Source organism: Siniperca chuatsi, linkage group LG6, assembly GCF_020085105.1.
Source record: "Siniperca chuatsi isolate FFG_IHB_CAS linkage group LG6, ASM2008510v1, whole genome shotgun sequence".
Lineage (NCBI taxonomy): Eukaryota > Metazoa > Chordata > Actinopteri > Centrarchiformes > Sinipercidae > Siniperca > Siniperca chuatsi.
Window position 1 is genome coordinate 25,345,721 of NC_058047.1, and position 22,058 is coordinate 25,367,778.

Below are 22,058 nucleotides of genomic sequence, written 5' to 3' on the forward strand. Positions count from 1 at the left end.
CTCAAGGGACTCACACGGGAGTGTGCCCCCACTTTCTTATATGTGTATATTATTGGCAGGATGCTTAAGCCATTAAAGGACTCATTTGAACTGGAATCAGTCTGGTTTAATTGCACCGTCTCCAAACATGTACCATGTATGCAAGTATGCAGTTAATATGTTACTGGAAGAGTAGTTACACACTTTTACTCAACCACTGGAGTATAATTTAGCGCTACGACTGCCTCCAAATTAATTTACCTTTAGATTCTGCAATATTTCTTTATTTAACTCATACATGGGACTGCCACAATGGATAGGAGATCTGGTTGAGTCAATCTAACTTGAGACCAACAGTTCCAGAGTAAAAAATGAAGGACTACTACTACTACTGCAGAGATATATATAGTATATGTCATTTTGTCATTACCTTAGTTCATTACAATAAAACTGAGAAACATAACTGCCAGAAATAAGGACAAAATCAAATAATGATAGCCTACTTATAAAAATAACTTGAAAAAATTCTAAAGTGACCATGAGAGTGTTGCCTTTCTACGGTGGCATAAGTTTGCACATTGCCCCCTCTTGTGGCGGATAATGCTCACGACGTGCTTCCGCCATTGCTTACGCAAATTCCGGTTGTGCAGCAGCCATTTTGTCTGTTCGGGCAAGTCTACCCTGACGGTTACAAACTGCAGTTCCACCTTAGGAAACAATTTGAAATGTTGTTGTGGCATTTCTATTTCACGTTATCTACTATCTGAGCGCCGTATAAAATTTATATCACACTTTTATAAGCCGAAGAGGGCCCGCCTCTTCGAAATAAATTCATCATTCAGCGTGGAAAACGCGGGTCAGCTGAGACATGTCGTGCGAAGAAAGCTACTTGGCCATCATACGCTATCTGACTGATGAACGGGAGCCATATGCGCCGGGGACGCCTGGCAATACCAAAAGAAAAATACGCAAAGCGGCTACCTGCTACGTTGTGCGGAACGGGACTTTGTTTTATCAGCGTCGACTGAAGGGCCAGAATGACTTCACAGAGCTGGAGGTGGTGCTGCAGGACGGCCGGAGGAAGGAACTTATCAACGAGGCGCACATTACTGAAGGAGGGGAGCACCTCAACCAGCAACTCACCTGGGAGTCTATCTCTCAGAATTACTGGTGGAGAGGTAAGATACTGAAGCCAAGCCACAGTATCTACGTAGATATAACGTTAGTCACTGTTAGATAATTAAATCAGCTGGTGAACCGGTGTAAACATAAGCCTGTATAAAAAAAAATACGCCACCCGTCACATCGATACAGAGTTACTCTCTGTCTCCATCTAGCGGTTAGTTAGAGCTGTATTTGTCCTTGGACCGTTTAATCCGCAGTATTGAGAATTAATTTAAGTACGTATAAAGACCACGAGACGGACGGGAAGTTGCTAAATGACATTGGATAACTTGACTAACCATCTGATTGCACGTGCATGCACCACTCTGACTTTTCAAACAGTCTACATCTCTACACACAGGAAGAGAAAATAAATACAAAAAATGTACTAGGGGCAAATATTGATATCTAATTAAGGAAAAAATGCTAAAAATTCATGGTTTCAGTCAATGTTTTCCCGTTTTCTTAGTCTTCTATGATAGAAAATGTAATATATTTGGGATTTTGACTGTTAATCAGACAAAACAAGCAGTGTGAACACATTGGGCCTGGGCAATTAAGATGGGCAAATAACTGTCAGATAATGAAAATAATTTAGTTCTGCAGCCCAAATTTTGATTGGAGTAGTTTACAATGATGGCGTTGTCACTGTGAGTGACGTGTCCTTTTATTTTTGACGCCTTCAGGTATCCTGAAGAATGTCAAAGACCACATCAGAGAGTGTGCTCAGTGTCAGAGCAGGCGGAGTGCTGATGACGGCTCTGGACCTCGACTGTTCTCCCGGCCGGGGAGACGCAAGGCGGCTGCCAACGTGAATGATGAGGAGGACGAGGAAGAGGAGGAAGAAGAGGGAGATGATAGTTTATTCCTCACTGACCCAACTTGTCAGCTGAGATCCAAGTTGGCCAAGACGATGGCCAAGCACGAACTGGTCTTTGTATGTTTCACAGATTTGTTTTTGTGTAAGGTATCATATTGCTTCTCCTGCAATTGAGTCTTTTGTTAATGGAGTCGTTTGTTGGTGTGTATTGTGTGTGTGTGTGTGTGTGTGCTATTTCCAGGTGGACAGCAAAGGTGAGGTGAATCAGTTCCTGCCCAAACACAGCCAAACCATGTTGGACAAACTCAACCAGCAGCGCCTCAGCAATCAATTCTGTGACATCACTCTACTGATCGAAGGAGAGGAGTACCGCGCACACAAAGCTGTACTGGCAGCATGCAGCGAATACTTCAATGAGCTCTTTTTTGAGAAGGGGGCTGCCTCCACACATGAAGCTGTGGTCGACCTCTCTGGTGAGACCTTGTTTCTGACGTTTTCTGTGTTTTGCACAGCTGCTCAGTTTTAACCTTCATTCTTCTCTCTCCAGGTTTCACCAAAGCCAGCTTCCTCCCGCTGTTGGATTTTGCGTACACTTCCTTGCTTACGTTTAATTTCTGCATAATGGCAGATATTGCTAACCTAGCCCGGCATTTGCTGATGACAGAGGTGCTGCAGATATGTGAGTCTGTGCATAAGCAGGTGGAGGAGCAGAAGCTAACGGTGTATCAGAGAGGCGATGTGCACACCGTGGTGTCGAGCCAGCCGGCTTCTCAGGAGGGCTTAAAGGATGAGTCTGGCGCCTACATGGTCACCATACAGAGTGATGGCAGGGCGGTGGTCACCCACAGTGGTGTTGCTGTAACGGGCGAGCCCTTAGCGTTTGTTGCACCTGCTGAAGAGGCCTTCATCCAGCAGCCGAAGACAGTTGTCACTGAAGCAGTAGAGGGAGATAAAGTGCATCATGGGGAGGCAGGACAAAATGAAACCGTGACTCTGATCACTCACAGTGGACAGGCTGAGCCAGGAGAGACTGTCACTCTTATCTCACGCAGTGCAGAAGGACTGGAGGGGGAGACGATGACTGTGGTCACCCACAGTGGACAGGCTGGAGCCAGCGAGTCTCTCGCTGTGGTGTCGGCCTGCCTGGCGATGGAGCAGCCACAGGTCGCTGAAGCAGGAACCTTTATTATAAATGTGGACCCAGACAAAGTGAGCCCCTCAGAGGTCATCAAACTGGCATCTGCAGCCGCCTCTGAAGCAGTGACGTCGCCTCAGGAGAAGGTAGAATCAGCACCTACACCCCAGAAACGTAAACGAGGGCGTCCAGCCAAGGTGAAGAAGGAGGTGGAGGTAGAGGAGTTCATTCCACTGGAGGAGGAGGACCCCTCTGCTGATGAAAGCCATGGAGACAAGCAGGAGATGACATCAGATGACCCCAACAAAAGACGACTCAGGCAGCGCTCTATTGCTGAGGGCGGTTATGCGCGTTTACATATGGGGCTGGAGGATGAAGAGGAGGGAAAGAAAGGTTCAACCCCACCGCGTGCCGCCACCCCTAAGGTACATCATTACATTTGAATAAGCCATTGTATATAAATGGTTGTTTTTTCACACGTTTTGTTAAGAAAGATATATATATATATATATATATATATATATATATATATATATATATATATATATATTGAACATGAATGTGTTTTTAGTTGGGTCCGAGGCCAGGTAAGAGGGGAAGACCACCAAAGCAGCCAGTGGAGACTCAAGGTGAAGGACAGTCTGTGTCTGAATCGGGGGCAGATCCAGAGGCCAGCGCAGTGGAGAGCGTGACGGCAGCAGAGCTCAGCACAGACGAGGCTGGGATCAAGGTGGCAGAGCCAGAGACCGGAACCAAGCAGGATCAAACCCCAGCAGAGAGCGCTGCCGATGGAGAGCACACATGCTCTGAGTGCGGCATGTCCTTCCAAAGACGCTACTCTCTCATCATGCACACATTAAAACACGAGAAAGCTCGTGGATACAAGTGCAGCGTAAGTATTAGTTGTTGGTCAGGCTGTCACGTTCAGTTGTTAATGTTGTGAAAATGTTTTGACCGGGGTGTTTCTGTGTCCTTGTAGCTGTGTAGTAAGGAGTTCCAGTACGCCGCCTCACTCCGCGCCCACCTGGCCCGACACAAGCAGCAGAGCAGCCAGCGAGCACCCATCACCAAACCCTCAGTAGAACAGAGCTCTGAGGGCAAGGCAGACAGCGAGCTGGATGAGAAGACTCTGTCTCCACACACCAAAAGAGAATTTGTGTGCGACATCTGCGGGAAGACCTTACCGAAGCTCTACTCCCTGCGGATCCACATGCTGAATCACACGGGCGTGCGGCCTCACTCCTGCAAGGTCTGTGGCAAGACGTTCGCCCACAAACACAGCCTGAAGATGCACAGAGCGCTGCACGACGTCACCAAACAGTTCCAGTGTGTATACTGTAAGAAGTCTTTTGTGAGCAAGCGGAGCATGGAGGAGCACACCAGCCTTCATACAGGTCAGTGCAGACTGCAGAACTGAAGTCATTATCCTTCAAGAGTCCGCTCATCCAAATTACAAAACAAATATTTATGTATTTGGTGTCTAGATAGTGCAGATAGTTTTGCTTTCATTTGTCCAGGTTTTGGAGGTGAATAGAATATTTTTCTTGGCGCTCACAGCATAGAAAAATGACAATGAAAAAAATCAACAGTATAGGGTGAACAGCAGGGTCCATTGCTGCAGTATAAAATTGTTTCAATGAAAGGTGTCCCCATCTAATTCTGTGAATTATCCAGAGTATTAGGGACATTGACCTCATTCAAGAACATTTTGGTATTGTTACCCAAGAATAAAAAATAATAATTTCAAGTCCTGTTGTTGGAAATCAGCAGATTAAACCATCACAAATGTAGTGTCAGTAGTCGTATCAGGGGACCTGAAACAGTTAGAAAATATTAATAGTACAGCTGCCAACAACATGTCATCAGAGCAGCGCTGTAGTGTGACAGAGATAAAGAGAAAATAGCTTGACATAAAATCAGATACTAAAACATGTTGTAAACACAGCCCATGACATTAATGGGGGGGGCGGTTAAGTCGAAGCGGTCGCAGAGATGGACTAGAGAATATTACACAGCAGGTGATTTTACACATGGTGTTCCTTTAGACAGTGACTTACATGAGAGAATTTTCCTAACAACTACTGAACTGTTGAAAAACAAAAAAGCATTGGTGAACCACTCAGTTAATTGCCATGCTGATGATGCGGTGAACCGAATATTCATTTAACACATTTAAACATCCATTCAGATTCAGGGATTATGATTCGTAAAGGGATAGTTGAGGTTGATTGAAGTGGGGCTGTATGAGGTATTTATCCATAGTCACCGAAGCAAAGCAATGTACTGCTGTGGACAGGGTCAGCAGCGAAACGGATTTTAGCGCAACTAAAAGAAGGCCCGCTGAAAAAAATGCAATATTAGTTCAAGTGTACACTAAATTTTCAGCGCTTTACCTTGCCGTCAGAAAGCCATTTCCTTAACAGTAGATCTTCCGTATTCCTACTTATAAGAGCAACTTGGCCGCGCACTGCATAATTGAGAAAATATAGTGAACAGGCCTACAAGAACATTCGATATACGAGGAACATTGGTGAATGCAACTTCTCTTAAATCTCTCGCACAAAACCTTTTAAGAACAAATCTGTTCGCCCACCACTGTATTGGGGGGGAGGTAGAAATGTGAGAGAGACGGATATCTTAAAACCAGTGTGGATAAATCCAAAACTATCTGCATGGCGGGACAACACTAATGGCAAGTGAGGGCATTTTTTTTTTTTGTAAGGATGGTAAACGGACCCTTTTCTCAGATGAGACTGTAAATTCAACCAGATATTTGTGTCTGTTTTCACCATTTACCATGAATTCCTGTAACAGGTGAATCAAAGTACCTATGCAACACATGTGGAGCAACTTTCCATCGAGCCTCAGCTTTGAGCAAACACCTGAAGAAGCACCAGCCCAAACCCGACGTCCGTCCATTTGCTTGTGCTCAGTGAGTAACTGTTCGTCTCTCTTTAATGATTCATGCGCCATGGGACAAGGTATTAATCGAGATGATGTTTAAATGTGTTTTCTCATGTTACCTGCAGCTGTGACAAGCGGTTCTATGAAGCAAAAGATCTCCAGCAGCACATGAACAAGCACATGGGCCTGAAGCCGTTCCAGTGCCAGGTGTGTGGGAAATGCTACAGCTGGAAGAAGGACTGGTACTCCCATGTCAAGTCCCACAGTGTGGCGGAGCCGTTTAAGTAAGTCTAACGGAACCGAAGTCCGCTTTTGTTAACGTGGCATGCAGGACATCTGTTTGGTGGGCTGGAATCTGCGTATTAAATCACGTTTTATTTGTCTCCTCAGGTGTAATGTGTGTGGGAAGGAGTTCTTTGAGAAGGCACTGTTCAGGAGGCACGTGAAGAAAGCTACGCATGGGAAGAAGGGGCGAGTAAAGCAGAACCTGGAGAGGGAGTGCGAGCAGTGTGGAAGAAAGTTCACTCAGCTCAGAGAGTACAGACGCCACGTCAACAACCACCAGGGTAAGACTCCGAACATGACCGGGAGAGTCTAAATCCTGGCGCGGTCCTGTGTTTGTGGAAGTTCATTTATATGATTTGCTTTTGACAGTGCTGATCGTTTTTTCTTCCCCCTCCTCTCTTCTAGGAGTGAAGCCTTTTGAATGTCTCACTTGTGGCGTTGCCTGGGCCGACGCCCGTTCTCTCAAGCGTCACGTTCGCACGCACACAGGAGAGCGGCCGTACGTGTGCCCCATGTGCCAGGAGGCCCACATCGATGCACGCACTCTACGCAAACACATGGCCAAGTACCATGGGGACAACCTCCCCGGGAAGATCATGCTGGAGAAGGACACCCTCCAGTTCCACAACCAGGGCACCCAGGTGGAGCACGCAGTCAGCATCCTGGCGTCAGAGCTGCCTCCGGAGCTCCGGCCGGCCCAGCAGCCGCCCTCGGAGGAGATAGAGACGGTGCTGATCACAGAGGAGACGGTGGAAGCCGTGCAGGCTGTTGAGGCTGTTGAGGCTGCGAGCGACGGCTCGGTGGCGACGCTCTCAGATCAGGGCATCATGCAGGTTGTGAACTACGTCCTGGCCCAGCAGGCCCTCACAGGGGGCAAGATTGAGGAAGCGCCCGAGGTGATTCAGACCATGGAGGTGGAGGTCGCTCACATGGCCGAGGTCGAGTAACTCAACAGGATTCCCACACAGACTGATCACATTGTTTCTCACAGTCTGTATAAAATGTAACACAATGTAAAAAGATTACTATTTTTTTGAGAATGTAAATACCGTAAGTGAACCATGAGTGAAGTATTCGCTCTCTGTTCAGCCCAGAACTGTGTGTTGGATGAGTTGTGCGTGTGCGCACACATTCGCATTTCTGTGTTGTATGTAAATAGTTAGATATACAGTAACAAGAATAATTGATGAGTTAAAGATCTATGAAATTTGGCACTCATGAGAAATAAAGGTAGAAGTGGCTAAATGTACTTCATCTCGTCACGTCTCCGCCTTATTGCTTTTGTTGCTGACAGAGAAAAGCTGTGAGACGTCACTAGCAAACTTTTAGTGCTGCAGTCATCATGGCTGTGGGTTCTTTACTCCCCCTAGTGTCGGCTTGAAAGATTAGCACAAAAAAAAAGTCTACATTTGTTGGTCATCTCACCGTCATTGCTACAGTTACATGCTGTTATGTTTGTAGGAACATATTCCTTTGCACTCAAAGGTACTTTAGAAGTTGCAATGCTAACTGGTTTAAATCATCATTTAGATGATTTCAACAGGAATGTAATACTGAAAAATCGAATTAGTTAGATTCAACCCTCAAATCAAAATCAAATCTACCAATTTCATACACGTCAGAGACGTTGATAATCTAATAAAATGCAGAACGTTTCAGAGACCTTAAAAGAATTGTGGTTGGCGGTTTAACCTTTTTGATAGTGTTTGTAAAGAGGAATTCATATTTCAATGAACCACACTTAAAATAATTTGACACAAAGGAGTATTAACATGCAATACAGCAAGTATGGATATTTATTTCAGATTTATATCAAAATACCCTTGGTATATTGCAACATATTTACAATACATTGTACAAAAATATGAAAATGTTTTCTGCTTTCTAACAATGCTGGCTACTGAAAACAAAGTTGAACATGGGCTAGTGTAGGGTACACACATACTGTATGCACTTTGAATTAATACAAACATTGTTCTTACTGGTAAAGCTACCAGGCAATATTCACATTAGTATGCTTGTTCCATGATGAAAATCATGCATTTTATTTAGGGAGACTTTCAAGATAAGAACTATACAAATTTATATACATTTATATAATAGGTTTTGGCCAGTTAACAAATGAAATAAACCTCTACCAAAACATGGTTCATGAATTAAAAAAAAAAATACTTGTGCTAGGCATCCACTGCAAGAGCAAAAGCCTGCTCTTAAAATGCAATTACAACCGCTTATGCACAGCAGTAAAACAACAAGAACAAACACAAGACATCAGTCATAGTATTTTACTGTAAAACACTGGGTCAAGAGCATTAGGCCTATATATGGCTACATCAAATGAATGACCATCCGTCACTTAAACACATACTTCACAAACTGACACAAAAAGGTGATGCATTGGTCTCAAAACAGACATAAAGCAAAATATAGAGCAAAATATAGAAGGTACAGCAGAAAAACTAATTGCCCATCAATTGCCATAATACTTCTGACAGGAAATGTTTGAAATGTATACAATCAATGCTGACTTCTACCACAGATAAAAACCAGTGTACTTGACTAATTTGTACAACCATAATGGTGAAAACTTAGAAGTCTATTACTAATTAAAATCCACTTTTGCTATGGCCCATAGCAGAAATATAAGCCCTAATAAGCCCTAAAATGCAAGCTTTGTTTCCAGTCATGCTTTAACATGGGAATGAATCATGAACACTTAAAAACTCAAAGCAATCTTGAAATCCTCAGCATTTCTTAAGTGCTCTCAAGAAATTAGAACATAATAAAATGCACCTTTGCTCAACACCGTTTATTTCTCCTCGGCGATAACGACAACCAGAACAATAATCAAAATAAGTGCATGTCTATTTGAATATGTAATTTGTTCTCAGCAGTATTTGCACTAATACCAGGTTTTCAAATGAAATGTTCCAACAGCAGGCGTGAAATGAGAAATGGGAACATTGAGAAGAAGACAGAGGTCGTCTCACTCTCCCTCCTCCTTGATGCGCTGCTGTTTGTTGCGGCGGGAATCCAGGTCGAAGGAGAAGTCGGACCACTCGTCGCGCGGCGGGAAGGAGATGGTCTGGCGTAGGGTGAAGCGCACGGCGTCAATGACACGCTCGCCTCGGGCCTCGGAGGAGCCCACGCTGACGGTGGAGGCCCCGCTGGTGGTGCGCACTATGTGGGGAGGTGGGGAAAAATCCATGGCCTGACGGTGCTCCATGATGCCCTTCCAGATGATGTGCTGGAACTCCGCAGGGATCTTCAGCCTGGACAGGTCCTAATGGTCATTACACAGGGGAGCGTTAGTATTCGCAGGGGGAGCCACTCTTCTCTCTAACCCATCAAATGACTGGTGTGGGATAGGCAAGGGCTCACCTCCATGTTATAGTTCTCAATCTGGTAGATGTTGGTTAGGCCTTGTGCTGTGAAGTAGTCCAAGCAGCCTGCGCAGCCCAGCCGTATAAGGAAGCTGTGGGAGGAACAGAGGAGGAGAAGAGGTTCAAACTGCTGTTCAATATTTATATGTTCAAATGAAACATACTGGCTCTGGGTATCTGCAGTTATCAACTAATTCTACTCAAGACTTTGCCTTTACTCTGGTTTTATCAAAGTTTCAAACTAAAGTTGTACAATCTGTTCCCTGTAATGTTTAGCACGTTAAGCAAAATTCAATTCAGTTAATGATGATCGTGGTGAGAAGAAAGTTAACCTCATTCTGAGTTAATACATGTGTTGAAAGTGTTTTATAGAGGCAAAAGATATTTGAGGCAAATCATTTCATACATGTAAAACAAAATGTCAGATTTTTTTTGTACAATCTCAGACCTGCATGGTTGCTAAATTTCTGGTGTATTCAAGGCTTGAAAATATCCTGTAAATTTAGAAACATGTGAAGGTAAAAAGTAGAATTTGCACATGGTTTTATGTTCTCACAATGTTTTTATATTTACTGTTGCTGTGCAACGTTTCCATCAATCAGACCTGCATCAGGCACAAAACAGCACATTATATATTTATTTATTTATATGTACTGTATAACGTATATATATGCATTAACAGGGGACCCATCTGAAAAGCTACATTTTTGACACATCCTTCCTAAAAGGTCTTAGAGTTTGATTTCAAACTAAATCAAACTAAATTAATACCTTTGTTTTGATTTTTCTTTATTTTATTGTCTTGCACGTATCTTTTATCTTACATGCAAGACATTATCTTTTTTCTCTATATATATCTCTGTATTTTATTTTCAATTTTATTTTCTTCAATTCATTTGTATTTTCTTTCTTTCGTTCTTTCCTTTTCAGTTATTGATTATGGATCATTACATTGTTTTCTAAAGATGCTTTTCAGTAGTCATCTGTTGCAGATTGCCGTCATTTAAGCTACGTATATATACAGTAATGTATATATAAAGTGATGTTTAGTGCTGTTTTGTGCCTGATGCAGATCTGAACGTTGCACAAACCTGTTGTGGGAACAAAGAACAGTGTGTGGATCCTACGTTCTGCCTCGATGTCTCTGTTTGGTCCAGCACCTGCTGAAGAGATGTTCTGGAGGTGCACACTTTTGAAGGGAAATACACTCTAACTTCCCGGGGCGAGGCTAAAGGAGATGGGGCCTTTGCACTCAGGGCTCCTCGAACAACCTCTCAGAGGAGATCAGGCAAGCTAGCTCTGCATGTTTGATTTGGATTGGTTTTTAGTTTCAAAAGGTAATTGAACTTTATTTTAATCTTATTTATCTTTTATTGCATATACATTTCTTGGTTTCATGCCTTGCAAGTTGTTTTTGAAAAGTGCTATAAATGAAGTTATTATTATATTTATACATTTCTAAATGAACTCAGGAAAAGAAAAGATGTTGATGTATATCCACTGTGGATTGGTGAGGTACCTGGAGATGCTGCTGTCCATTGGGTATGGAGGAGGGGGGGTACAGTGGGAGGAAGGCACCAAGGGTAGCTGTGGCTGCAGTGCGTGTGTGGGGCTCAGAGAACTCATGTCAGCGTTCATGGGGATGTGAGTGCCCATCATAGGAGTCACTGCAGAGACAAAAGGAGCTACTGTGAGCTTTATTTTACGGCTTTGGGATTTAGAGATTATGTAACGGCAACTGAAAGACATTTGGGAGGGGGTGGGGTGGGGGTGGGGGTGGGGGTTGGGCATGCAGAGGTTACTCTCAACATGACAAATAATGCATCATAACAGGTCCTGCGGGAGAGTCTCACAGGGATCACATTCTTTTTGAGAAGGAAGCTTTCTGTCAGGGAGGGGGTGGGGGCCTGGGGGACTGAGAGGTGTTCAGGTCCCCTCCTGCCTGCCCGGACATGCTGTCTTTATACGTATACAATAAGCCCAGGAGGGACGGGACGACTGGTAAAGGGGTGGGAGGTGGGGGCACAGCCTGAGATAGACAGGAAGAGAAACAAAGAGGCACACTTACTGTCAGTCAGGCCTCCAGACATGCTGGATGGGGTGAGTGTGTTACGCTGCTGGGGGTTCATGAGCTGGCTGACAGAGGGGAGCTTGTTGACTTTTCCGTGAGGTGGGGAGCAGGAGCCGTAGGAGGGCTGAGACGGCATTGAAGTCCTGGGGCGGGAGAGAGGAGGTTACAGGCCGTTACAATCAGCGTGCAGCAGCACAGTTACTGACAAAGGCCTGGTCAGAATTGTACTTTCATGGAAACAACAATGACAACATGAAAAAGTTCATTACTCTGATTAAACATAGCTGATAATAGCATTTTAGAATATTACAGTAACTATACTTTTTTTGGACCCATAGAGATGGTTTCCTCCTCATACTGAGCACATACTTCAATAATGAAACAGCAGAGCAGTAAAGGACAGAGTTCAAGCAACAACAAAAAAAGAGCCATTTATTATGTTCTGACAGACAAAAGTGCAGCAGCCACAAAAATAACAAAATAATCTGTTTCAAACAGAATGGTCACAAACACAAATGTTCAAATCTGCTCCGTACATCACAGAGTGCACATCTGCACTTTCCTCTGTCCACAGGCATTTCATTGAGGAAAGTTCAAAACAAACACGCAAACTGTCCTGCAGTGACTTTATAAAACATGACCAGCATTAGCAAAAAGTTCTCTCAATAATAAAGTTTCTTTCCCCCCAAAACCCAAAAGACTTTGTGAGTCCAGCTCTCATGACGACGCAAAGGCAAAACACATTCACTTGAATAAGCTGAGTAAGTCAAGTAGGATAGAAAAACAGACATTTAAGCTTGGTTCCTGTCCAACTTCAGCCATCACAAAAGGCTGAATGGGATGAACGTTTCACAAACAGACTCTATGCAACAGATAAATGCCATTTAACAGGGATGATCTGAACAAAGTGAGGATGTCATCACAACAGGTAACCCTACAAAATATCTGTTTTATGGACAAAAATATCGCATGCAAATCAGTCTACAAATTATCATCTATGAATTTCAATGGCCACTTCAGTAGAGCCAGTAGGCAAGGATAAACAGGAGGCGTTGTCCAGCATGTAGTGCTACAGCCTACATGTCACTGATACTGGTGATAATAGTGATATTTCATGGTCTTGCAGCAGCAACAGATCTTAAAAACACAAAGTTTCAGTGTCACATCCTCAGTGCAGAATCCAGGGAAAGGCAGAAAGAGAGGAGATCAGAAAAATCAAAGTTGATGAAAAGGAGACAGAGAGGAGGTCCGTGTAACTCGGCAGGAGGAGGAGGAGGAGGAGGAGGAGGAGGAGGAATGTGGGGCAGAGTTTCAGGAGGAGCTGCAGCGCCGCCTCTGCTCTCCCGCCGGTTCCACAAGCTGGCTACCAAGGCGGGTTTTTATCAGACTGCAGGGAGGAACCAGAAAGAAGAGAGAGAGCAGAAATAAGGGCTCACGGACAGAGGAGGAGAGAGGAGTGACCCCAGAGAGGCCCAGGGGTTCAGAAAAGTTAAAAAACAGTGATGAAGAGAGATCCACACAAAGAACTGCACAAAGTTTGTGTGGCAGACAGCTGTAAGTTAATACAACATCAATGTTCTGCACTAATAACACTGTCCAGAAGATGGCAGTCTACAAACACAGATCACAGCATTTCAGTACTGGTGTGTGTAGACTGGCATTATTTAGCATTTACACAGTGGAGGAAAAGAAAAAAGGCCTGAAACATTTGCTGAGGACAGAACCTTTTATTTCAAAGGCTGTGAGGGAAACATTGTAGGAGTTGTAAATTACAGAAGAGAGTAACAAGCTATGAGGATTTTAAGAATATACACAGAAAACTAAGAGAAACATGCATGATAACCAATAAAGAAAAGCAAATATACCAAATCTTAAAAAGCTTCCATTCTAATATCCAAATTTTAAATTAATTATGAATTTAGAATCTAATATGTTCAACAAATCCACTAAAATGCATCTTGACTTTGTTAAACGTCTGTTTATTAAATGATTGTTAAAAGCATTTACCAATATTTTATGGCCTGACAGCAACAGGTAGTCAGCAACAAACAAAAGTAAAAACCAGCAAATGCAAGCATTATCTCACTGTGAGTCTGCCAGTCTCTTAATGGGAAACTATAACATAAGCAATAATTATCATCAGAGGGCTGTCAAACTATCATTTACACCCATCTCCCTCTTTTCCATAGCTTATAGTGAAATGGGCGTGGACGAGGAAAAGTGTGTGTGAACATGTGCGTCTGAGAGTTTTAATTATGCTCAAGCGAATACATGAGGCTGAGGCACGGATTTTGTTGGGTGCTGTTGTGCAAACCTGGCAAAGCACCCAAAGGCGTTACCACGAATCTTTGGAAGCTTCTCCTTAACAAAGCATAGCCAGGTACATTTGTCACGATTCATCAGCTTTGGCTCATGTCCCATGAGAGAACAGACGAGAACAAAAAACAGCTCTACTTGATGCAAGGCTCACCCTCCAAGTTGCCAGCATTGAGCAAGTTCTAAGTACACTCTCCGCTGTTGGGAAACACTGAATAACACCCATTTTGGAGCAATTATTATCAGCTTTTACTTGATAGCTGCAATGCCTCAGTGGCAGCAATAAATAGAATCAAGAAATCTCATGCATAGCCTTTATCACTGCAATCCACTTTTCCAGAAACAAGTCAGTCATGTTTAGTCAGTTAAATCACTGCAGTCTATTCAAAACCAAAAGTATTTCATCCAAAAACAAAAAGTTCAGTGCAAGCAAACGAGCAATCTGTAAGAATGAGATCGAGGGTGCGTAGCTACAAAAACAGCACAAAGAAAACTAGTCCACTTGAATTGGAGGGTGAACCTTGCAAGTAATGTAGGTCTGTCTTTCATAATGAGCCTGAGGACAAACAAGCATTACTTTATTATAAATCTGAACAGGTACTCACTGTTTCTGAAGGAGATTCTGCTGCTGCTGCCTATATGACTCTATAGTGTGCTGCGGCAGGAACTGCATGAGTTCCAGAGACTCTTTGATTTTTACCAAAATCTCATAAATTTCACGGCCTTTGATCTGTATGAAAAAAAAAAAGAAAGACAGTGGTCAGTAAGCGGCTCAGAACAATGTTTTAAAGCAATTCCCTCAAACAGCAAGATAACACTTACAGGCAAACAAAAAACCTCCTCATCTGTAGATCTTCTCTTCTTGATGGTGGACATCTGTATGCCATGGGAGACTCCGCGGAAGGCTGAAAAGAAGAGAGTAAAGTGTGAGTGCCACTGGCCATGTGCTGAACAGTTCGCATAAGCCAGAGCAGGAGAGGAAACAAGCGAGGGAAGGAGTAAGAAGGTGGCAGAGAGTTTGGCAGCATTCACTGAGCACCGGGTGCGAGCGAGCGCAGAGGATGAGGGTCCTCGACAGCGGCAGCATGTCGAAGCCGAAGCTCGTCAACCCATCACCAGCCCCAGCCCTACTTATGGCGCTTCGTACCGTCATTGCCCTTTGTGGTGTCCGTTACGTGCTGCTTGCGGATGCTGTCCTCGTCTGCCTTTCTGTCTCGGCCCGGGCAGGCGCAGATCCTGGCCTCGAAGCACCGGCGGCCTAATACCTGACCACTGGGAGAAGACAGGGACACACAGCGGGTCAGAAACAATCCACCGCTGAACTGGAGGCCTGACAGGTAAGGATTATGATGATAGTGTCTCTTACTCTCTGGTTTCCAGAGTGACAATGATGAGAATTGGGCGTCTGTTCATTCCGCCCACACAGCTCGAGTTGCACATGAAGTTGTACAAAATTGTGGTAAATTCTGTCCCCACCTGAGAAAAAAGGAGGACACTGACGGTGAGTGACATCATTGGGTGACGCCAAAGAGAAACACAAACAAAAAAATGGTTTCTTCTTGAAGTCAGTTTAAGACAAGAAACTGGAGAATGCATTTGCATGCGCAGACATAACCTGGTTACTGTAAAGCCTGCGATCACTAATGTGAATTCTCCCCACCCACTCACTGTTGTTGAAATGAGGCTGCTATATTTTGAGCACAGTTTTTCTATTTCTATCTATTTCAGTTTCCGTTTAAGCCCCACTTTGGATTGAAGGACACATATCTTTTCTTTCATTCCTCCACACTGCTGTTACAGTGATACTTTTCTTACAGTCTTTGTCATGCAGAGGAACACATGTCAAAGCTCTACTAGAAACATGGCCAAGAAACCAGGTTTCTCCTGCAGAACCCGGGTTTCTCTCAGGTTACTCGCAGAAAGACGACAAATAAACTAAATTTATGTGTGTGTAAACGCAGTGTTAGCGTGTTTAGTTACATTTTTATAAAAATGGTTGCGTTTTTCTTTCATCACATATATTTCAAATATCCAAAGACTTCAGATTTTAGCCAAGGACAACCCAATTCCTTTATTTTCCCCAGCCAGATTTTGCTCATAAAGACGTAGAATGAGTCAACAGACCACAATTTTATATTCAGCCTACCTAAAATACAAAAATAATTCTTCCCACATTATTTAAACATCACAGCTACTGGAGAGTGTAAAACAGATTCATCACCCTCATTCAGGTGTGTCTGCTTATTAATTAAATTCTGTTCTTTTACTGTCACTGGATCAGGGACCTTCCTGATAGAGTAAAAAAGTTATTGGGTAAAAGGATGAAACCATATTTGTAACCACAAGTGATGCTGCCTTCTAAAGAAGAGTTAAAGCTCTAAAGGAGATACCTGAACTAGAATGAAATGAGATCTTATGATCAGCGTGCCTTTTAATTATATATCATAACTTGCAGTATGACCTACAGAACCCACATGGGTTTAAAATGGCACAGAAAAATAAAACAAACAGGACTATTTCCTTCTGAGGCCTGCACTGAGATGAAGTAGTGTTCATACTGCGGGGCTTCAGGGGACAGCAGTTGCTATGTGTCAGGACTGAGTAGCTGGACATGAGAGGCCAGGCTCTCAGAAGGCTCGGAGTCTGTCACTGCTCTATCTGTCAGAGTCGGGCTAAGGTGGTGAGGTGTCGCTGACAGGGCATTCAGTTGGCCTCGCTCCACGATGACAGACAGCTCACCTGGGGAGGTTCGTAAGGGACTAATACACTCTGTCTTCCAGTGATGGTGTCCTCCACATACTGGGCGTGGTTGTTTCCCTCCACGCGGATCAGATGGCTCGGAGGAGCTATCTGACCTGGAAGCAACACGAGTCGTGTCATTAAATGGCGACGGCAAACAATGATTACCGAAGTGAAACATGGGAGACAGTTTGTTTTGTAATAAATCAAAAGAACTGACCGTCATTGAACTCGCGGCTCAGCTCGTGGTTCGGGCACCGTTTCACTACTTCGGTCACATGTTCGGCTTTCTTGTAAACAGGCATGGCTCTGATAACAGCACCCTGTGGTGGGGTGGTCAGGACTTTGATCTGGATGGGACATGTCTTGGCAATTTGGCAGTATAACTTCTTGAGTTCTGTTGAGTACTGGAAAGGAGAAAATACAAGACAAGATTACATAAAACTGCAGATAAATTGACATTCAATTCAATTCACAAGCAAACTGTTTTGAGGCTTTTAAATTTGAAAAACACAGATCGATCTCCGTAACACCTGTTGCCTGGACTGTGGACTTCTGTTTCCCCTTAAGCAAAAAGGGTTAAAGACAACACTGTGATTATGACCTACTTAAAAAAACACACACACAAGTTTTGGTGCTACGAGTGTGTATTGGGCAACCTCAAAGATGTCTCACGGAAAGCCTCTGGGACTCCGTGGAGCGCCATAAAATGGACCCCTCCAGCAGCAATTAAACTGGGCTTGGCTTTCATCTTCAAGGGAGGAGTATTCTGCTAAAGCATCTGATGGCCACTCATCATACAGAACAGGGCTTCTAAAGAGGCTGGCAAGCTAACGCTACTCGAGGTTGGGTGCAGTTTTCCTTGTGGGGTTGGATGAAAATGACTCAGTTTTAGCTCTGAGTACAGGAATGAAGGAGTAATCACAGGAGTTACAGAAGAGCCATCTATGGCTGGTGCCAAAATGTGATGGTTGCTCATACAAACTGGCCCACTTTCAAGTTTGTAAGCCAGGAGTCATGAATAATGGATGTACCTTGATCCTTGGCACTGTTAGAATTGATAACCAGTAAGCCATCAGAAAAACTGAATTGTTACTAATAGGCATAACCCAACTGTGTAAACAAACCATTCAAATCACTGCTGTGTAAGCACAGCTTTAAATCCTCTATGTGCGGGAGACATTGGGTGGGGGTGGAGGGGAAAATGTTCCTGTCAGGTTCATTTCTGAGTAAAGAAAAGAGAACATTGTAAAAACCGCTTGGGGCTGTTTTTGACAACAATGCAACATAAAATTCCACCTTATTATTACAAAGAAAAGGAGCTCATCCCAGTACCTGTCTGTGCTGACTTTAAATATTACACAAGCTTGGCACGGACATTTTCTACTCTGCTCCCCAGGCACAACCTTCTCTTTCATCAGGACGAACCCAAAACACTACCTCTCTTTCCCATACTCTCGCTCACAAACTGCACACATCACAGATGTGCATTTCACCCAGAGATGGGATCCACTAATAAAGGTGTGTTAATAATAACCCAAATTCTCAGCTACGCTCCTTTCCTCAAGTGACCTCATTATTGATATGCACATTATGAACTGACACAGCACTACATAGTACTGCTAATATTCACTGCTAGAAAGTTAAGATATTATATGTTAAAGCAGACAGTAAGGTTATAAAAATGAAATCTAAAAGTGTTCTGATTTGCGATTTGTGCATAAATACATCAGTTAATTTGATACAGTGACTGATGAGAACAATTCAAGCTCTGGGACATATACGTCAACACAGTGACTGAACTGACTCTTCCTTAAAATCAAAGCAGCTTTCCAAGAGGTCTTCTTCTCCCCCCCCCCCAAGATGAATGGCTGTAGGTGTCCCCTCGCTCCTAACCTGATACCCCCCGTACGCCTCTGTCAATCAGCTAAATGAGGTGAAGCCAAGCAAAGAGCAAAAGAGAGAGCAGGAGATTAGGAGGCAAAGAGAAAGAGAGATGTGCTGTGCAAAGAAAGGGTCAGTACGTAGTGTTTTGAATAAATACAGGGTGCTGGTTTTGTGTAGCTGAAGGTGAAAACAGCACAACTCAGAGCACTACGATCTAATCAAAGATGTTAGAGGCAGAAAAAAAGCTTGTTTAGATCATATCCTACTGTCTAAAACTTCCACACACACACACCAGAGAACCATCCCAGCCCTGAAGCTACAAACTTTAAGCACACAACTATGTGCTGCTGGTGCTGTTTGCTCAGCAACGAGAGCAGGAGCTGCTGCTGATTGCTGAAAGCAGCGCCCGGCTAAAGCTAACACTGTTCAGGGTGGAGGACAGCCGGTTGACTGATGGGATTCAGTGGCTAACACAGGGTGCGGTGCTCAGGTGTTAACATGTAATTATGAGCCTTTCATTGGTCACAATGTGAACTGCACAGCCAAAGAACACACAGCACATAATATAGAGCTGCTTAATCACACTCATTTAAAAGAAAACTTCTCTAAGTGTTTGCAAGAACCACACGTGACACATTGCTTTCAACTGGCGGAAAAAAATAATGAATGACCTCAAGTGGCTTGATGCACAAACACAGCCTACTCTGGCTGCTGCTGCTGTACTACTCTGCTGGACAAAAAAAAAAAAAAAAAAAAACAGCCACTCATTGACTTGTCTACAGCTTGTAAGCTGGTGTAATAATGAAAATATGTTCTTATAATAATCTGACTGCATGCAACATACACTTTGTTCCAATGCTTGTACAGTGCTGCATGTGTGCAATTACTTTCTAACACATGCAACAGTGGAACACACAAACACACACTTCCCGTGCAACACAGGTTGAGGCAGGCCCACAGCTGTAGCGTTCTTTTCTCCCTGACAGGCGCTGCGGGCGCATGCAGAAGTCAAGTCCTGACAAACATCAGGCCTTAAACAAGCACTGTTTGGCGCCTCTGGTCTTGTCTTCTTCATACCTGACATGTCATGTCATGCCTAAAGCTTCTCCCAAACCTGTTTAATTCAACAAGGAGTTTTTTTTTACTCTCCTCTTTTCTCTGAAACAGAAGTAAAACACCTGCTTCTTGGAAGAGAATTAATATGTGGTAAAATGTAAAGTTTTACAGGATAATTACCTTTCTCTATACTTTATTCTTTCAAAAATATGTTTGTTATGTTGTAGTCATCAGCACCAATCTTGACCACACAATCTCAGTGATGACACCTGTCCCAAGGCAAACCTGTACACTGACAAGTGGCATCATGTTTATGTAGCCAGTGCTGAAAGAGTCCTATACGTATCTGTCACTCTTGAGATTAGCCAATCGAACCTTCGTCTTTACCAGCAGTCTGAATGACTATAACCACAATTGAGTTCATTGCATTTGAAACCGAAAATAAAAGCCAACAGGTGGTGACATATGAAGAAGAAAATCCTGATTTTTTTCCCTCCGCTCTTTTTAAATGCAGAGTAGTTAAGAAGAATCATACTGTTGTTCTTTCACAAAAAGGAAAAACAAAAACGTTTTTTTAAATGATGTTTGATCTTCTTATCCTTCAAGGAAGTATTAAAGCTGCAAATGTGTTTGAGTTATTCATCAGACAACAATGGTTTCTGTGTTGAGAGCTCCCTCAAATTCAGTAAGGATTTGGTTAGTTCTTATCCAAGAAATGCTCATCTCATATCTAATATCTTTTTTTGTATTTATATAACTACAGCATGATCCTGTTTTCTGTTGAGGTACATTATTACTGCAGGTATCTGTACAGGGTTGCTTGCTAGGAGTACAAAACAATCTTGTAATCCAAACTGTAAGAGAATGGGCTTTTCCAAACCGATTATGGAGAAATCCCATAGCCCATATCATAAAAACCTTTTCAACTCTGCCTTTTTAAAAATTTCCCCTCTAACTTTTCCCATCTGTAGCTTTTAGGGGTTGTCTCCCTGTGATGGGCGAGTTGTGACAAGCTTCTTGACACAAACAAGTCTCAGCCCCATCTCGTGAGGCGTGGGACGGGCCCGCAGATGTTCCATGGGCAAGCTGTGTCTTGCTGCCTTTCGCTAGAACACTCTTCTCTTTGAGCATTCAAGGGCTCTCCTCCTCCTCCTCCGGCGCAATGTGAGATGCAACCATCAAGCTTAACTCTCTCAAAAAGACAGAGCCCACTCCAAGAGCACAGGGTTCAGGAAAGAGGCACACAGTATTTACACAAGTATTATCTACAGGCCCTCAATCCATTACTGTAATCCCCCTAGCTCTACAGCGTCCCAGTGATAGCCCAAACCATGACATTCCTCTCCTTTGACTACTATATGTGGTGGCAGTTAATACGCATGGCAAACACAACCAATCTTCAGCCTCACAATAGTTGCATCAGTAGTCAACAATGGCTGCCTCATTTGAGACACTCCATTAATTTAGCAAAGCAAAGAAGATAAAACATCTCTAACCTGTGTATTCATTTGACCTGGCCAAGTGTCTCTTTTCTAACTAAATGATAAAAGAGGGAGCACCATGGAGCCTGCAGGAGTGCCAACAAGGAAACTGTGTGGGAGCAGTTCTGGGAAATGTTGACATGTTGCACCTCTCTGTGTCATCCTAGACAGGAAGAGGTTAAGGTGTGGGTTAGGGATTAGGTGTGTCTCCATAAGAACAGTCATCAAAAAGCACAGTACACAGTCCTCTAAGTCCCGTGGAAGATCCTGCAGGCCTTCAAAAGGGGGCATTAGCAGATCTATGCACAGAGCAAAGCTGTGGTGGTGACATCTTCAGTGGCTCTCTGCCATCAGTCCATCAGTCCAGAAGTTGAGCTATTGGGTTGAGATTATGGGAGCTTTGTGAAAGATCTCCTGAGATCAGGTGAGGGAGCCTCCTTTCGCGATGGGAACCAACACTATAATCACAATTCTTGACTGCTGCTGTAGACCACAGAGGGAAATGACCCTCTCTGTGTGCCGTTATGGAAAATCAGCAGCAGCACAACAAAATAACATTCAGTGAGGCAAGATTGTGACAAATACTCTTTGGTAGGATTAAGTAATTGCAGTTACGTAATGCATCTTTAGTGAATGATCCACTGACGTTTAACCTGGCCATTAAATGAGAAAGCAACTCTGAGACAGTTTTAATATGTTGTTTCACGGTTTTTAGATTAACTTTTGTGAACATGAACAGCGACCAGAAACCAGAAAACAAAGGGTCAGAAGTGTGAGATCACCAACACAGCCTTTCTGTAGCTCATCCATTAACACAGCAGACCGCCTTTATAATACA

The 22,058-nt window shown here is 43.5% G+C and overlaps 2 protein-coding genes across 6 annotated transcripts in view; one reads left to right on the plus strand and one right to left on the minus strand.

Moving 5' to 3' along the window:
* The first annotated feature begins 614 nt into the window (after positions 1-614).
* zbtb11 (zinc finger and BTB domain containing 11) lies at positions 615-7,536 on the plus strand. Its single transcript, XM_044199383.1, has 10 exons — positions 615-1,157; positions 1,830-2,080; positions 2,205-2,436; positions 2,511-3,523; positions 3,670-3,990; positions 4,078-4,492; positions 5,913-6,030; positions 6,128-6,286; positions 6,393-6,568; positions 6,693-7,536. The coding sequence occupies exons 1-10, from the start codon at positions 848-850 to the stop codon at positions 7,232-7,234; spliced, it is 3,537 nt and encodes a 1,178-aa protein (XP_044055318.1). The 5' UTR covers positions 615-847; the 3' UTR covers positions 7,235-7,536.
* Positions 7,537-8,054: 518 nt separating this feature from the next.
* tp63 (tumor protein p63) overlaps positions 8,055-22,058 on the minus strand; it is a 35,165-nt gene continuing 21,161 nt past the window's right edge. For 3 of the 5 annotated variants that reach the window (XM_044199384.1, XM_044199385.1, XM_044199386.1), the window contains 10 exons: positions 17,017-17,203; positions 16,797-16,912; positions 15,424-15,533; positions 15,205-15,329; positions 14,880-14,962; positions 14,663-14,787; positions 11,739-11,884; positions 11,190-11,337; positions 9,669-9,762; positions 8,055-9,570 (listed from right to left, as the gene is read on the minus strand). In XM_044199384.1, the coding sequence (XP_044055319.1) occupies positions 9,274-9,570; positions 9,669-9,762; positions 11,190-11,337; positions 11,739-11,884; positions 14,663-14,787; positions 14,880-14,962; positions 15,205-15,329; positions 15,424-15,533; positions 16,797-16,912; positions 17,017-17,203 (1,431 nt within the window). In that variant the 3' untranslated portion in view covers positions 8,055-9,273. The remainder of the gene's footprint in view (positions 9,571-9,668; positions 9,763-11,189; positions 11,338-11,738; positions 11,885-14,662; positions 14,788-14,879; positions 14,963-15,204; positions 15,330-15,423; positions 15,534-16,796; positions 16,913-17,016; positions 17,204-22,058) is intronic. The other 2 variants (XM_044199387.1, XM_044199388.1) reach the window with 1 other exon arrangement.

Excerpts from the sequence above, each read along its gene's own strand:
- zbtb11 (XM_044199383.1), top strand. The coding sequence starts at position 848 with ATGTCGTGCGAAGAAAGCTACTTGGCCATCATACGCTATCTGACTGAT. Across the intron at positions 2,081-2,204 it reads CCAAGCACGAACTGGTCTTT|GTGGACAGCAAAGGTGAGGT; the intron begins GTATGTTTCACA and ends TGCTATTTCCAG. Across the intron at positions 6,287-6,392 it reads AGTGTGGCGGAGCCGTTTAA|GTGTAATGTGTGTGGGAAGG; the intron begins GTAAGTCTAACG and ends TTGTCTCCTCAG.